The sequence below is a fragment of the Macrobrachium rosenbergii genome, chromosome 45 (assembly GCF_040412425.1).
Source record: "Macrobrachium rosenbergii isolate ZJJX-2024 chromosome 45, ASM4041242v1, whole genome shotgun sequence".
Taxonomy (NCBI): domain Eukaryota; kingdom Metazoa; phylum Arthropoda; class Malacostraca; order Decapoda; family Palaemonidae; genus Macrobrachium; species Macrobrachium rosenbergii.
The window spans coordinates 34,060,169-34,078,259 of record NC_089785.1 but is presented as its reverse complement, the minus strand read 5'-3'; the positions used below and the strand labels follow the sequence as shown (position 1 = coordinate 34,078,259).

General features: G+C 36.8%; 3 protein-coding genes across 7 annotated transcripts in view; 1 reads left to right on the top strand and 2 right to left on the bottom strand.

Moving 5' to 3' along the window:
• The window catches only part of LOC136829912 (uncharacterized), a 167,904-nt gene that overhangs the window by 51,604 nt on the left and 98,209 nt on the right, over positions 1-18,091 (top strand). The window lies entirely within an intron of this gene.
• LOC136829911 (uncharacterized) lies at positions 1,053-2,130 on the bottom strand. The gene has a single exon (XM_067089049.1). It carries the CDS (start codon positions 2,128-2,130, stop codon positions 1,225-1,227), a length of 906 nt encoding a protein of 301 aa, XP_066945150.1. The 3' UTR covers positions 1,053-1,224.
• Positions 1,053-18,091, bottom strand: part of LOC136829908 (protein SCAI) — a 41,832-nt gene continuing 24,793 nt past the window's right edge. For all 4 annotated transcript variants that reach the window (XM_067089043.1, XM_067089044.1, XM_067089042.1 and 1 more), the window contains exons 10-12: positions 15,473-15,646; positions 5,448-5,548; positions 1,053-2,310 (exon numbers count right to left, since the gene is read on the bottom strand). In XM_067089043.1, the coding sequence (XP_066945144.1) occupies positions 2,167-2,310; positions 5,448-5,548; positions 15,473-15,646 (419 nt within the window). In that variant the 3' untranslated portion in view covers positions 1,053-2,166. The remainder of the gene's footprint in view (positions 2,311-5,447; positions 5,549-15,472; positions 15,647-18,091) is intronic.

Here is an 18,091-nt window from a genome sequence, read left to right as displayed (position 1 = left end):
TTCGTGCCTGGGTCTACCTACGTTATTTGGAGAATTGTAGAAACGCAGAGATGGTTGCTTGACACCCCTTCTGCACAAGACTGGATATCTAAAAACTCAGATCTTTTTTGAATACAGGTATTGAGTCAAAAGCATATCAACAGAATATACTTATGAAGACTGTGAACTATTCACTTTACCTAAACCCCCAGCATTTGTAAAACATTAGAATAGGTATGATATGGCAACCATGTTTACAGAATTATTCTGATTCAGTTCCTGTTCACTATCAGTCCTGGCCATTTGGGAGAAATAAAATTCTCCATGAAATATCACTGAGAATACCACACTGATCACATAACCTATGAGTCTGTGCTGTTATAAATTTGACACTTAAGTTTATCAACGGCAGGTAGAGCCAATATAGTAATTATCACAAAAATAAAAGCAACTGTCAATTTCAAAAATTTTCAATATACGTAATCATGAAAAAGCACTTGCTTAAATATATTAAGACGTCTTATAATACAAATTCTAAGCATATCCGACAATCACCACCTCCTGAGATCTCATTCAGTAAACTGCATGCAGCATCTCTCACTTCCAGATTCTATCCAGTGAAGTGGATATCCCTAAGATCACCTAAACTAAGAATTATATTGAAAATAAACCTTTGTTTACATTTGTTTGACATAACTCTTTCAAACCCTTTCATGCTACAATACTGGACACACATCTGCATGTGCATGTCCTCTTGGAATATTTTTTCCAGATGAAATCAGAAGCAGAAAATTAACTGGTTTTGAAAGTTCACATGAATGTACAGGATTTAAAAGTGCCCAATTATGAATCTAACCTACGAATCTTACAGATCAACCTACTTTACTACTCAAGAATTTAAGTATTATTTTGTTGAAAAAGCTTAAATCTTTATCAGTACTTTCCAACGACAGATTTTCAAAAGTATTTTTTTTTTGTAGTAGAATATTGTTTGTAATTCAACCATAGCCTTACAGTAGGAAAATTGCTAAATACTACTTAATCAATGTTATAAAATGGGCAGTCAAATGTAGTTCTCATTTGTATGTTGTAATTACAGTATGCAACCTTACATACAGAACTATACAAGTAGAAATAAGTATTGTATTCGACATTTCTATTTGCAAGTGTATTTTATCAAACGTTGGCATCGCTGAGGAAATACAGAACCATTTACCACCATTTCATTGCATATTGCTATCTGTTTCACCCTGTGAGAGGCTGATGGTGTAATGTGTAACAAGCCAACAGCACAACCATCAGAGTTAAGATAGACCAGATTACGTGAACCTCGAGAACAACTTGATCGTCAGGCTCCATCTCGTGTAACCAATTGAGATCGTGCAGAGATTCTAGCGTGAGATCGTGTGCCGGGACAGGTGCTAAACGATGAGAAGGACTGTGAAGCAGAGGAGGATGATGAGTTGGAGTGTCCCTTGGGTTGGTGTACGGACGTAACTGTAGCGCAGGACTCAGAGGTGGTGTGAGTGATGTGGTATCTGGGATATTGTCATCAATTTGCTCGTCAGCAAATGTAAGGCTCCTTACAGATGGCCGGTTGAATTTTGGAGAGCTGAAACTTGGTAAACGGGGACGAACCGATTGACTTGAAGAGGCTTGTGCTTCTACTCTGACCGGTATATCTTCACATTCCTCGTCCCATCCGTCATCACAGTAAAGGGCAACGCAGAGATTGCTGGGTGCAGATGCATGCCTTTTTGGAATGGGACTCCAGTTGAGATCTGAACTAGTAGCCTGAGGAGGGCTTAAAGATGTGGAGCCAGCACTCACTTTTGAATTTTTACTTTTCTTTGGCTGCTTTCCTTTGGATTGTGCCATCTGATAAGTAACTGGACTGCTTTGACTTCTTGTCATAAATTTTACATCATTTTGTGCATGAAAATCCACATGATTTTCAGTTCTGCCACGTGCCACAACACTCCCTTGCACCCTAGAATGAGACACATAGCTGCCATCACCACTAACCTGTGTGACGTGGTTACTGGCATAGTGCATCATTCTTTGTTCCACTTGGGACTGATTCACTAACAGAGATCCGAACCAACTAGTTAATCTGGTGACCTCACTGATAAATGCTGCACCTTGTCGCATTCCTTCTCTAGCCGAGGGTCAGCACGTGGCAGAAGGTCATTGGAGGTCATGTGTATCGTAGTATAAGTGTGACACATCGAGAGTAGTTGCTAAATCTAGGATAATAGCGTATAAACTAGGGTGGTCTAATACTTCACCTTCGGGCAAGCTCGGATGGCAGCGTGGGTAAAACTGTCGACCCTGCAATGCAAAAAGATGAATACTGAATGCGTTGCGATATCTGAAACAAAATCTGTTTCTCTAAAACAATATTTTCTAAATTTAAGACACAGTAATTATACAACTTTTGTCAAATAAAAAATAAAGGAATACTGTATATTGAACAGTCTTTGTTGCAAACAAACCATTACCTTATATAACACTACAAAAGTCAGATGACCACCAACAGGATACCAACATTTATTGAAAGTAAATTCTGATTTTCTGAATGGCTGGGAATAACATTTAGTAGAGTTTACTATCCTGTCCATCAGATGCTATTAAAGCACTTAGGATTTGATCTTCAATGAAAGAGGCAGTATAGTTTACGCAAAGTACCATCAGATATACTTCAGTTATCTCCAACCTTTCTTAGACTATACAGGCAATACTTATACACAGAGGAAAGGGCTATTATAAATTTTGTTGTAAGTTTTCACAAAAAGCTAAACCCCATAAAATCTAAGTGATTGATGATGGGTTTCCCTGTCTTACTTGTCAGCTTTAAGGCAAACTAGCCTAAGAGTCATTGCGTAAATAGGAAGTTGTCAATTCCAATTGCATCTGTAAGCCAAGAGATGGCAGGTTATCAAGATTATGAAATTCCAATGGTGAAATCTACCTGGGGTCTCTTCCTTCAATAAATGTGGTCGACACACTTCATGTGAAGAGCAGTGCTCCATATGGTGATAGGCTGATATTTAGGAAACATATACACTGTATTTAGGTTGATATTTAGGAAACATCATATACACTCTATTTCATTTTCATATTTCAAATGATTTTCCCGAAACATCACATACACTATTTCATTTTCATATTTCAAATGATTTTCCCATTTCATAAATACAAACCACCAATAAGGTGGTAACTCTCACCAAGTGCTGCCTTCTTCCTCAAGGCGGCTCTTGATCTTACCAGCCAAAACATCACCAGCCAAAACATCCCATTCAGTCTCTCCTTGAAGGCATAAAAACTGGAGGTGGTTGGAAGAGGACATGTACAGTACAGTAAAATAGAGCAAATGTTTATAAAAAATATAAATCTCACACATTCAAAATTGCTGCTTAGAAGCCAAGCAGTTGCTTATGAGCTTTATAGATCATTTAGTTACAGATCTTTGTCAAACTGTAAAAGATACCTGTAACTCCCTTAAAGCTGTGACACAGGAGGACCCCTACTCATCAATTTTCAACATCATAATACAGTATTATGTATGAACCAAGTTGAATATTCATTCTTGAACTCAAAACCTTTGCTCAAGTGCCAATCACTAACACAGGAGAACTCTGTTTTTTTTTTATATTTGTTAACAACATTCTTTATACTACTGTTGTTACGAAAACATAAATGCTTGTGAACGTAAACATCTTTACAAGGTATGGCATTGAGTGCACTTACCATAACTGGTGTCAAACATCTGCATAAAGGAAACAGTACTGACAACACCAAAAGGGAGAAAAATATCCCAGAAAGATGCTAAATAGATTGTTAACTCAGCAAGGCAACAACCCTGTTGCTAAACTGGTCCATCATTATGCCGGTTATCAAACTGTTTAACAAGCTGACCTCTAGGCTGGACAACCAAAGTCAAACACTGAAGGACCTTCTTGTAAAATTGACCTCCCTCTCTTAATTGACATACTTGGGCATACTTGTTGGCAAGAAATTAAGGAAGTTATAAAATAAAACAGGATAGATAAATAAATTATAAAGGAGGTTATGTATTAAGGAGCAGGAACAAAAACAGTTGGTAATAACAAGCAATGCTAATTTTGATGGATTTGATAAGATATAATGAAAGGAGCCAGCATACATGTAAAAAATGAAATTGTAAATGATGCCAGGCAAACAGGAAGAACAAATGAAATGATGATTTGATGGAAGAGAGTATTTTGTGTATTATCAATACTGTCTATGTAGCACTAAGAAGTGCATTTCAGAGGCAGTGATGAAAGTACCACAACTAGAGGGTACAAGCAAAGGTTGTTTTAAGGATGTGATAGAGGCCTAGCATTGGAGAGAGAAGCAATGCGGAAGGAACACTACTAGAATCATGAAGAGCCAAGGACAAAGAATGCTTAACAAGTGTTGAAGATACACAAAACGAAAATATGAGCTTATTTATTTGTTATTAGGCAGTTTAACAAGAACAAATTAGTCACAATTGAGACTCATATGATGTTCCCAATAGAACTGGTCTTAAATGGGAACTGGAACAATGAAGTTTCAGAAATTAGACAGTTCTGCCAATGGGTCACTGCACAGAATCTTTAGTTCTGCCTACAGTGGTGTGTCTACACAGTCCTTTGATGGAAAGCAAGCTGATTCTGCTTATGGTGGTGTGTATACACAGCCCTTTGATGGAAAGCAGGCTGATAACACAAATCAAGAAACTACTAAAATAAATGCATAAAAAAGGAAAACCTTAAAATGCAGGAAAAGGAAAAACAGTTTTCACAGAAACATTATCAGATGATCATCTACCATTCAAGTACTGTAGGTCCCAGCTACAGTTTGTCTTTCATGGTGCACTGTACACAGTTCTTTTCAACATCAATTTGGCTCCCAGCTGCAATGCTTTCTGCCATTTACTTTCCATCTATTATGTTGGTTTCTTCCAAATATATATAAAGTACAATATGTCTTCCCTTGAATTTCCATTCCACTGAAGGACAAAGTCTTTCAGGTGAGAAGTCTAAGGTGACACATGGTTTTGTTAAATAATTATAATAATACTAATATTGTAGTACATAAATATTCCAATGCCTCTCAGAAGAGGCAATGGAACTCTCCTGCCATTGTGCAAATACACTTAACGATGCAGACCCGAGTAGGAGGGCGTAGGGTTTCCACATGATGGCAAAAGTCTTGCCTGCAACCGGACTTGATTTAATTTTATCTGTACCTCCAAAATTCAGTAAGCACAGTATACAGCTTTTCCATCTTTCTGTGCTTTATGGCTCCAAATTAGAGGTTTATATCATGTATGGACACTGCATGAGCATAAGCTGTTCAGAATGTCATGAAAAATTCTATTCACTTATTTTAAACTTCAGTTTAAATTTAGCAGTGCAATTAGAACTATAAATAAATCTCTCCATGAGTATGGGGCATACCTTAAATGCTCTATGCGCTCTTAAGACAGTAGAACAGAAGATGAAACGTAACGTTAATAACCTAAGGAAGTCGTCACCGAAGAACTGTAAAAATGAGGGATCTGGAAAAGTAAAGTTCAGTATAAATATATACGGTTCTCTTTAAATGAACAGGGAAACACTTCTTTTGCTTATCATGGTAACTTTCAGTTTATATACATGTGCATTCTCTTTAAATATGGAACACTTTCATCACTTATTATTTGTTTTTTGTACAGCAACATAGATCTGAGAGTGTGTACACAAAAAATGGCATACAGTAGCAGCATATAATTAAACAACATATAAAGCCAACTTATTTAACAAAGATCTATTTGAAACTTATTTGACACTTTAAAGGGCACCCTAAAATGTATACATTATACTGACCAGTATTTAGCGACTGTCCATAACACTGATAGCCTAGGTTGGCGATTGATGATAAATTACTGACATGCCGGATAATAAGTTTTCAATCTTATTACATTAGTAATATTGGCAGTGTAGGGTACACTTAATAATAACAAATCTAATATTGCAAACTGGCTATACTTGTCACGGTCCTGACAGAGGCAGTGAGTTTGGAAATATGCCATAATTCACATGAAACTTCATAAAAATGTTTTATGATAATCATATAATTTGCACATACAGCACTAATAAATGTTACAACACCACTTTAGGATCATACATTTATTGATATAAAAAATGAAAAATTATCAATCAGTCAATGATAAAGTTAATGAAAATATTTTTATAAAAAGGAAAAATTTTGTCATAAACTAAAAATGCTTTAGAATTGAAAACTTCTCCCAGAACTTTTGGCCACTTGACCTGCAAGTGCCTCTCACTCGAACCAAGTAACCATTTCAAAATAGCTAGAGTTGACCAGTCATTAAAAAGCAGTGGATTAGAAGCATGTTGCCAATTCTCATACAAGACAGGATAATTTCCCATCTGTCTGGTATATTGCCAAACTTCTAATGCAGAGCTAACTTACTCATTTCTAGCAGTTTTTTGGTTACTACCAACCAGCACCTCTTGCAAGATTCACCAGGACTCTCTTATTTTATTTTAAGGTTGGAGAGATTATGCACCTTAATGGCTGTATTGTCTGACAATATGGTCTTTGCAAAAGTATCTTTCCTTTCACTATCCATCACTATGGCATTTGCTAAGAATCATCATCATTTCCTCCGCTGAAGCATGACACAAAGAGCCTCCGTGACATTCTGCCACTTTTACTTCTCTCCAGCCTCCCTTCTCACAGTTCTCATCCATGCAGGTCTGGATCTTCCAACCACTGTGGTGCCCACGAGCCCAGCTGACATGTTCAAGTACTATTCTCCCTAGAGTTGTGCCAACACCCACCAACCAAGTAGGGTGCATTGTAAGCATTACTTAAGGTTCTTTGAAGCATCCCTTTGGCCCCTAGCTGCAACCCCTTTCAATTCCTTTTACTGTACCTCTGTTCATATTCTCTTTCTCCCATCTTACTTTCCTCCCTCTCTTAACATTTGTATCAACATTATTTTCAGTGTTGAATGATCTCATATGTCCTAGCACTTGGCCTTTGGCCTAAATTATATATTCCAATTCCAATTCATATACCCCAAAAAATTAATAACATAACATTATGGCTTAAACGTTTCCAAAGTCCACATTACCAGGGGAAACACTGTGTTAAACTTCCCTAAAGACTTAGGGAATTGGTCAAATTTTAGAGTTCTGGTCAGTGTCAAGGAAAATAGTCTCAAACCCAACAACTGCAGATTTGAAGCCTTGGTAAAGATAGGATAGGTCCTTATTATTGTGATGTTGTGAATTGAGGCTAAATCTAAACAAGTAAAAAATGCACCAAAGTTTCTAAGGCGCATTTGAGTTTTCTGTACAGCCGCTACAGTGTATAATCAAGGCCACTGCAAATAGATCTATCTTTCAGTGGTCTCGGTATAGTGCTCTATGAGCTACGGCCCATAAAGCTTTAACCACAGCCTGTTGGTGGCCTATCCTATGTTGTTGCCAGAAGCATGATTATGGCTAACTTTAACCTTAATAAAATAAAAACTGCTGAGGCAGTTTAGTATGTATGATGATTAGAGGGTGGATGATCAAGATACCAATTTGCAGTCCTCTAGCCTCAGTAGTTTTTAAGATCTGAGGGAGGACAGAATAAAGTGCGGACGGACAAAGCCAGCATAATAGTTTTATTTTACAGAAAACTAAAATGTAATAAATGTTTCTTTTTCAAGTGATGAAATTTATACTTTAAGTGTCTGGGAAAACATCTAGAATATTTTTTTTAAATCATGAAATTACTGCTAGATACATTTCTATGACAGTGTCATTATTTTTCAATCTGAACAGTTTTGAGACAAAGGTCTGGCAATGAGGCTTCAAGGAATATAACCTACAACCACCAACATAAGATGTTAGAGCTATTGTGGTTTGTAGAAATCCTGCACTATGGATTGTTAGCACCAGGTGAAGAAGCATTTTAATTATGTTCTGAAAATTTTATTTTGTGAGAATAATTGTCATCTCTGATGACAGTGTTTCCAAATGAGCGGTTACGAACCTTCATATCACCAAAAGCTAAATGAACAGTATTTGCAGCTCATGAATCAAAGACAAGTTCTCATCTGGGAAAGCACCATACGATAGCAATTATGTGTAACATACAATACACATTTTTTTTTTTCAAGACAAGCATGTGCTGCCACTGTCTGAAAAAACCCCACAGGGGGATGGTGCCCTCAGTGCATCTCCTGCAGTGCACTTTATGCATTACTTTGAGGTTTTTAGCAGTGTTCCTTCAGCCCCTAGCTACAACCCTTTTATTTTATTTTATACTGTACTGTACTTCCATTCATATTCTCTTTTTCTTCCATCTTACTTTCCACTCTCTCCTAACTATTGTTTCATTGTGCAATTGTGAGGTTTTCTTCCTGTTACACCTTGAAAACCTTCTTTACTCTCATGTTCCATTTCAGCACTGAATGACCTCAAAGTCCTAGCACTTTATATATTCCACTCCATTCTGTTCTACTGCCTGAAAAATAGACTGCAAGCAGAACTGGATTCCTTCAGTTTGGATCATATGCTGTGTAATTTTAATGACACTACAAGTATATTCTTTTGAACATGGAATATTTGAACTGTCCAACATAGTTTCTTGCAGCACAAAGAGAGGAAAGTAATGGAAATGGAATTTGACAAATTTTAAAATTAATTTGTATTTTTCATAGCGAACAAGCCTGCTGTCTTAACATTAGGATAAATCCTCTGGCCCCTGCTGGAAACTGGTAAAGAAAAAAAAATTAATTGTTTATGCAAGGAATTGGTGGCATCTGGCATCTGTCACAGGGATGAGGAAGGAAGTGGAACCCATGAAGTATTTAGTTTTTCTTCTTACCGCCATCAGAGGAGGACATACTTTTCACTCTCCTCCCTAAAGCCGGTTTTTCCTTCCTTGCCCATGTTTCCTTGGTTTGAGATTTTTATGTTATAGTGATATGTTGTGTGTTTTGTGTGCATGTGCTTTGGCTTTTGATAAAATAATTCCAAAACTCATCTAAGCGTTCCCATAAGCTTCAGAGGAAATGTCCCAGTGTAGCAAACTACCCTTGTTTGCATTTTCTTGCTTCCTTTGAGACCAACCCCCCCATTCTACTTGTAGTAGATGCAGATCTAATTCTTGTAACATAACTAACCCTTGCTCTGAGTGTCATTCTTGGTCTCCTGAGCAATGGAGGATCCTTGCCAACAAGAAGGAGCATAAGTGGAAGTCAGAGATGCCATCTTGGGAAGGGTTCTCTCCTCCTTCGATGAATGTTTCTCAAGCTCCTCATTGTTCTGCTTCTCCCTTGTCCAGACCTCCTCCAGTTGCTTCTTCTTCCTTGGAAGATTTTACCCTTTCCCATTCCATTCTTCCACTGCCTCGTCCTTGGAAGTTTTGGGAGACGGTTCAGGAGATTTAATTCCTCATGCTGCCCCCTTCTTTCTCAGGTGGGAAAGTTCATCCCTGCAGGAGGTTGGAGACAGCGCCATCTTGTTCACCTGTTTCAGGTTCGGGTGCACAGAAGATTTCTGACGTTTGGGCCTTGTTAGGCTTATCAGGGGTACCAGACTTAGATAGCCCATTATCCCACTTCGTGTCTTCCTGCTTTCCAGTGTCAGCCGCCATGACAGTTCCCAGCCCTCCTGGCCTTCACTCTGCTGGGTCTCCCGCTGTTCCCTTGGGTATGATGCCATTAGACTTTCCAGCAGATCATCTTGGGTCACCTCCTGTTAACTAAAGCTTCTTGGGTTTCCTGCTCAGCCGCCATGACAGTTCCCATACCAACGGCTATCCCAGATCCTGTACAGGGTTCATGCTCTTGTGAAGTCAGAGCTGTCATTGGTTTCTGTAATGACATTATCTGCTGCTGCTCCATCTGCAGACTCTCTCATTCAGGCTGTGTTTGGCAGTTGACTCGGTCTTTTTGAGAGAAGTACAGACGTGTTCTGAAGAAGAAACAAAGTAGATTGCCCTCTTCTTCTTTGTCTTCTCTTCCTGTTCGTTCTTCCCCGGTCAGATGTTGGAGGATTAAAGACTTCGTCGCTGATACTCGCCCCAAGAAGCGAAGGACCATCTACATTTCTCTGTCATCTTCAGACCACGTTTGTGACTCTCCCACATGTGTACGTGTTTCTGTTGGCGATGTGCCTCGTCCGTCCACCTCTCGTCTTCAAGAATCTTGTTCCGAGAGGAAAGCTACAGTGATTCCGTCTTCCCCAGTTCGTCTTGTGCAAGTTCGGAGAAAAGACGACAGAGCTCTAATCAAGAAATCCCAAGTGGTGGATTCTTCTACAGTTCTACCCTCACAAGTACAGAATTTGTCACGTCCGTGTCTGTGCTCTCGTCTACGGACATTGTCTCCTAATCTTTCTCCTTCACGTCCTGCTGCTAGGGATGTTCTTTCATGTTTGCATTCCCACGTCCATCTTTCCAGAAGTCCAGTCAGTCCTTGGTCTTCCGGATGTCCATCTCACCTTCATCATAAGTCAAGTTCATCCAAGAAAGATTATGATTTCCCCCTGATTCTCATGGACGTGGACGTGTGGATAGACACGGCCATGAAGACAGAAATGGATGTGAGGATAGGCACAGCCATGTGGATGGAAACGGCCGTGGTTCTACACCAGGTGCGTTGGGCACACAGACTTACTGTTCTTCACCTCAACAACATTCCTCACTGTGATCTCCAAGGAGAGACCATGGCTGACGTTCGTTTTCCTCTTGCGCGGGTGTGACTATAGCCATTCAAGGCCGCGGGATGATGCACATTCGTCGTGCGAGAAGAGAATTTCTGCGTCTTGAACCAGAGATCGAGACACTTCACATTCCACTACATCAAAAGACATTCCAACTCTCACAAAAGTGTTAGGGCCTGATAGATCTTATGCCCTGGTGCTAAACCCTTCAGATCCATTGGAAGAGACAGACAGGGATCCTCGTGACCAGGAAGTGGAGGATATGGAGAATCAAGAGTTTTATACTTCCTATGCAGAGGTTATTGATCTCATTTGTGAGGGCTGGGACCTATGAGGTCATTCAGTGCTGAAAGGGAAATTGAGAGTAAAAAGGTTTGAAAGGTGTAACAGGAGGAAAACTCGCACTTGCGTTATCAAACAATTGTTAGTAGAGGTTGGAAGAAAGATGGAAGAAAGAGTTTATAAATGGAAGTACAGTCATACCCTGAACTTACGCAAGGTTAGGTTCCAGAACCCCTCGCACAAGGTGAATTTTTTTTTCACTAAAAATGCTTTGCTTATTTCTAAAATTTAAATACTAAAAGACCTGATCATGCTCCCAAATTATTAAGGTAACTTTTAAATGAAATTAAAGTTACTGTAATTTCATTTAAAAGTTAGCTTAATACATTACCCTTAAAAAAAGGAATAAATGGTTGACATAAAAATATAGAGTTGGAAGAGAATTTCTAAAAATGTCTCTCGGAAGGGGGCCTTCCGACCGATCTATTTTTAGAAATCTTCTCAACATCTCTTTAATAACTTCTTTATTCTACAAATCTCTCTTTGTTCTGAAATGCTTTTTCATAAACAAACAGTGTTTTTTATTTGGACTAATACAACTCTTAGTTATTATGTCTATGTTTTAGAATGTATTTGCCACACTAGCGCATTTACAGTTCATAGACAGTACAGGTAAAATTAGATCAATTTAAACTATCTGCTGCACAGGTAAAGACATACAGAGAAATAACAAGTTGTAAAAATGTGTGAGCGCTAACTGTGAACGCGAAAGAGAGAGAGAGAGAGAGATAAGGGTTGTCCTTACTTAAGAAAGTTAAATTATTTATTAATTATTATGGAGAGAGAGAGAGAGTTGTCCTTACTTGAAATATCAAGTTAAATTATTTATGAATTATTATGGAGACAGAGAGAATAACATGAGAGAGAGAGAGAGAGAGAATACCAGAAATCCTTTGACATGCTGTGGGCAACGACTGACATATTTGACAGCTTTGCCCTCGCCCTTCTCTTCAAAGGTTTCTCAAAAGATTGGGAAATGATATTTGTTTGTTTAAAATATCACATGATTTACAATAGTAGAAATGTATAAATTTTGTAATTAGAGTTATATATTATTATTATTATTATTATTATTATTATTATTTAATCTTATTAATATTTGAAAATTAGTACTTATTATTAGGTATATAATTTATTTTATCATACAAAACAAATAAAGATATACATGTATCCAAAAGAATCCTCTCATCTCTTACTGAGATGAGAGGATTTTTATGGTTACATGTATATGTTTGTTTTGTTGACAAATATATGATTTACCTAGTAATAAGTACTAATTTTCAAATATTAATAAGAATAAGATTAAATAATAAAAATAATATATAATAATAATAATAATAATAATAATAATAATAATAATAATAATAATAATAATATAAGTGTAATTACAAAATTTAAAAATTTCTATAGTAAATTATGTGATATTTTAAACAAACAAATATCATTTCCCGATCTTTTGTGAAACCTTTGAAGAAAGGGGCGAGGGCAAAGCTGTCAAATATGTCAATCATTGCCCACAGCATGTCAAAGGGTCTCTCTCTCTCTCTCTCTCTCTCTCTCTCTCTCTCTCTCTCTCTCTCTCTCTCTCTTCTCTTTTCTTCTTTCTTTCTTTTTCCTTTTTCCTTCATAAATCATGAATTTCCATCTGTTGATATCTAACGTAAGAATAAATTCTCTTCTCTCTCTCTCTCTCTCTCTCTCTCTCTCTCTCTCTCTCTCTCTCTCTCTCTCTCTCTCTTCATAATAATTGATAAATAATTTCACTCTCCTAAGTAAGGACGACCCTTATATCTCTCTCTCTCTCTCTCTCTCTCTGTCTTCATAATAATTGATAAATAATTTCACTCTCTAAGTAAGGACAACCCTTAATCTCTCTCTCTCTCTCTCTCTCTCTCTCTCTCTCTCTCTCTCTCTCTCTCTCTCTCTCTCTCTCTCTCTCTCTCTCTCTCTGTCTCCGTAATAATTAATAAATAATTTCACTCTCCTAAGTAAGGACAACCCTTATCTCTCTCTCTCTCTCTCTCTCTCTCTCTCTCTCTCTCTCTCTCTCTCTCTCTCTCTCTCTCTCTCTCTCTCTCTCTTGAGGATTTGCAAATGTCGCGTGTCTGTGAAAAATTGCATATGACATTTAGTTATGTTCCAATGAAAAGTTTGCATGTCTGTGAATTTGTGCAACTTGAATTGTGTAAGATCGAGGTATTGCTGTACAGTAAAGGGAATGAAAGGGGTTGCACCTAGGGGCCAAAAGGACACTAAAAAGAACCTTAAAAAAATACCTACAGTGCACCAAGTGAGGAGCATTGACAGCACTACCGTATGGGAATAGAAAAGTACTGGATTGTTTTTAAACATTTTTAATTTGCCCATTAAGCTTTTAGCTGTTCATAATTCCATTCAGTATATGAGGAAAGTAATTAGTATATCTTTGGAAACATTTACTTGAAGTTCCTTATTAGAATGTTTTAATTTTCCTTTTTATTAATAATTACTATATTGGAGGTGTTACTGTTTCTTACTGGCGGTAGTAAGTGAATGAGACTTACACAGTCCATGCAAAAAGAGAACCATGAATCTGTTACCAGCAGAATATAACTACAGTAATTAACCTTCTCTCTCCCACCCTGATTGCAGACAAGCAGATCACATAAAACATTTTTAAAGCAGGGCTCCTTGTAATGTTGAAACAACATATTTATATCGAGTTCCCAGATCATAAGTACAGTCCTCCCCCAGTATTCGCAGGGGATGCATACCACACCTGCCTGCGAATACCAAAACCCTGTCTAAAAAGGCTTATAACTACCTATTTTAATAGTTCAAACACCAAACGTATACCTTAATTATCATCCTACACCAAATATTCCATAAACTATCATCTAAAACACTTTAATAAACTATCATCTAAAACACTTTAATATCATTTCAAAGGCATCTTACAACATTACCCTTTGAAGTATATAGCTTACATTTTCTCTCAAAAACTATTAAAATACCCATTTTCTTTATTTGGATTACATCCATTTTCTCTCATACAGTATTGAAGCAGTCCCATTTTCTTTATACAGTATTGACGCAGTCCCATTTTCTTTATACAGTATTGATGCAGTCCCATTTTCTTTTTTCAGTAGATAGGGGAGACACTGGTAATTCATAAGTATGCACCTAAATATTTCATTATACATTAAAAAAAAAACCATTTTATTGATATTTTGCTAAGTTTAAATTAACAGCAATATTTGAAAATTAGCAAATCATTTATCATAAAAAATGTATTTAGTCATAAAAATAACATGAAAATACAGTAATTAGTGCATATTTCTCAATGAAAAATCAGCTAATTACCGAATTTTTCGCGAATAATATGGGCATAAGTTCCACAGAAAAATCTGCGAATAGGAGAAGCTGCGAATACTGAACTGCAGATAGGTGGGGGTCGACTGTAAATAAATTATTACGGTATTGTTATAATTACTATTCAGAAGATGAACCCGATTCATATGGAACAAGCCCACAGGGGCCATTGACTTGAAATTCAAGCTTCCAGAGGATATGGTGTTCATTTATGAGAAGTAACAGAATCTAATAGGAAATACATAAAGACAAGATCAGTTCTTAGAAAAGAAAAATTTAACAAAACAAATAAACAGATAAAATGTAAGTAAATTATTAACATTGTTTTAGGGCAGTAATACATTGCAGCTTTGCTTGAACTTTTGAAATTCCAACTGGCATAAACTGTAATAATAATTACACACTAGGCCAGAGTATAAGATGAGATGAAATAGTTTTAAGTGTGAGGGTTAACTATAAAAATAAACTGTGCAGTGATGGAATTAACTACTAAAAAGTTTTTTTCTTTTTTACTATACAGTAATGTACTTGAAAAGTCCAAACGCTGGCAACTGCAAATCATTACTTGTAACATAAAAGTAAGTGCCTACCAGACATCTAAAAATGTTCATGTATATAAGAACAAGGCTACTTAAGAATGCTTGAATCCATTCACTAGAATCCAATCTTTGAAAATGAAATCAATTTATAATACAGACACCACCCTACTTACAAACATTCTACTTACAAACATTCAGAGATACAAACAAACGGGATCTCAAATTAAAATTGTGTTCAGAGCGCTCTCCTTTGCCACTCATATATACAGTGTATTGTGTTTTAGGATGAAAAAACATACAGTACTTTATTGATTTTATACTATACTGTACTTTAGGCATGAAGAGTACAGTAATTAACTTACAAACAATTCAATATAACTCATTTGTAAGTAGGGTGGTGTCTGTACATATGTGAACTTATCAATAAATATAAAAAAAAATATGTACTCTACATGGCCTCTGGCCACAAAAACTTAAAAGTACTAAGAGTGACAGTCAAGATAACAAAATTTAACATACCAACGTTTCTACCGCGGGTGACTAATCTTGAAGCTTCGGCAATGAATCTGTCAACAAGACCTTGGCACTTTTCCCATAAGTTCATAGGAACATCACATATCTGACTCACCAAGCACATGCCCATGAGAGGCGAATGCAAAAAGAGAGTGAAGAGGTTTCCCCGGTGGTGTTGATCTGTTTTGAAGAGAGCATCTTTCAGAAACTGTACAATTAGAGAAAATAGTATAAGAGATTAGTCGGGGAATGCATGCAAATTCAGTCTTTTGCAATGGAAACACATAAATTGCATGAAGTATGGTAAGCATAATAATATCAATCTTAGTTAAATGAGAGAGAGGGAGAGAGAGAATCGCAATATTTGAACATTCACTGTATATGATGAAAATTACACAAAGTAACAACCTTAATACTGCACAGTATGCAGCCAGATGAATCTAACATATTTTTTCTTTCCTTTGAGCTGTGACTCTTTTCTGTCTCAATATTGTATACATAATGTATTACAATTCTGAGGCACTTGGCTACAGCACAAAGAATGTTGTCAGCTTTGAAGCCACTGCAAGTAGTGAACGCAGGACTTATTTATTATAATATCCGTAATGGACACTCTTCCCCAGAATAACAAAGACTGCATGATATGAAATCATAAGAGATTATAGAAACTTGAACAAAGTGAAGAACCATCTGGATATGTCTGAGTATGGTATAAGTAAAGGTTTATGTATGTGTATATATATATATATATATATATATATATATATATATATATATATATATATATATATATATATATATATATATATATATATATATATATATATATATATATCGTAGTATGCCATTGTTAAAGGTATTCTTGAGCTTAGGGACAAATCTGACATATTTATGCAATTTACAAATTAGTCAGCATAGGAAGAGGGGTAGAGAGAAAGGTGTGGATTGTATCCATAGATGATAGGCCTCATCAGCTCACAGTGGAATACAGTAATACAGAGTATACTGAAAATAATCTTTTGACTTCTTATTTGGTATCATTGTACATAAGGTTCACTTACTCTTGGTGCTAAAAAATCCGATATAAAGTCAAATATTGAGCCTTAAATGATAAATCTCAGAGTTTTGGATGAGTGTAGAAATGGCCCACATGAGAACTGAATTATTCAAGGAGAGGAAACTTAAAATGAAAAGGCATTGTTTAGGACTGAAAAGGACAAAGAATAACTTTACCTTTAGTTGTTACACCTTGGAGTCTATTGAAAAAAAAACTATATGGCAGGAGAAAAAGTTGTGATAGCAGTACAAATGATTCAAGAATAGAAAAGAATGAGAGTGAATGAAAAACTAAGTACCGTGGAGAGTCTGAATCTAAGTGTCTGGCTAGGTTTGGGGAATGATTTTGTGGTTGTGGTGGGTGGTAGGTGGTAAAGAAAGATGTTGCAGATGGGAAGTGTGAAATGCCTGGAGTGAATGACATTGGAAGGAGACTTGAGAGGGGTATGTTCTAAAAGGGGCTTGTTGTTAGAAATACAGTGCGTGGTTTCCAAACCAGGATATCCATGAGCCTACTCAGAACTGGAATATAAAAGTTATGCCAAAGACCAAGCGCTGTGACCTATGGGATCATTCAGCACTGGAAATAATGTTGGAGCAATTGTTAAGAGAGGGTGGAAAGTAAGATAAAAGAAAGAGACTAAGAACAGAGGCACAGTACAAGGAATGAAAGGTTGTAGGTAGGGGATGAAGGGACACTAAGTAAGGCCTACAGTGCACTGCATGAGGTACACTGATGGCACCATCCCCTATGGGGCATGAGCCTACTTGGTAATGGGAAAAGGAGTTGGCTATATTGTATGTTATAACAGAGCAGGTGGAACATGTTATATATGTAATAATGAGAAGAGAAGTTGCTGGAATATATATGAGCATTGCAAAATTAAAACAGTTAAAAACAGGTGTTACTGCAGTATCAACTGGAGATGGGTATTAATGTACAGAAGAGACAGGACCAGGAGAGTGACAAAAAAAACATGAACTTAATATTTCACATACCAAAAAGGAGATGCAATGCAGGGTGAAAATTATTGAGAAATTAGATTGTGTAAAGGACATAAAAATTTTCATTTATAGATGATATTCAGTTTAGCTTTATGCCAGGGAAATCAACAACAGAAGCAGTCTTTGGAACAAGGCAAGTACAGGAAAAGCACCAGAAAAAGAGAAGAAATTAAAGCACTTATTTGTAGACCTTTAAAACACATTTGACAAGAGTACCAGGGCATTCAATTGCAGGTGCAATAAAAAAGCAGAGGGCACCAGTAAGTCATGACAGTAATCACGTGACTGTACGATAACAAAAGATCTAGAGTGAAAACAGAAAGATGATTTTGAGATAAATATTCTAGCTTATCAAGCAGAAAGAGTGGTTCCTCGGAACTGCTATATGCAGGTGACCTAGTGTCAATGGAGATTCGGAGAAAAAGTTCACAGATATGTTTAAAAGATGTCAGATTGGAATGGAATGGTGAGGAGCAAAATTCAATGTGAGTAAAACAAAGCTTATAGTTATTTGAAAGGAAGCAAAGGAAAAGCACAGCCAGGGTAGTGGCCATTTGGATGATG

Coding starts and splice junctions, on each gene's coding strand:
- LOC136829911 (XM_067089049.1), bottom strand. CDS start 2,130: ATGCGACAAGGTGCAGCATTTATCAGTGAGGTCACCAGATTAACTAGT.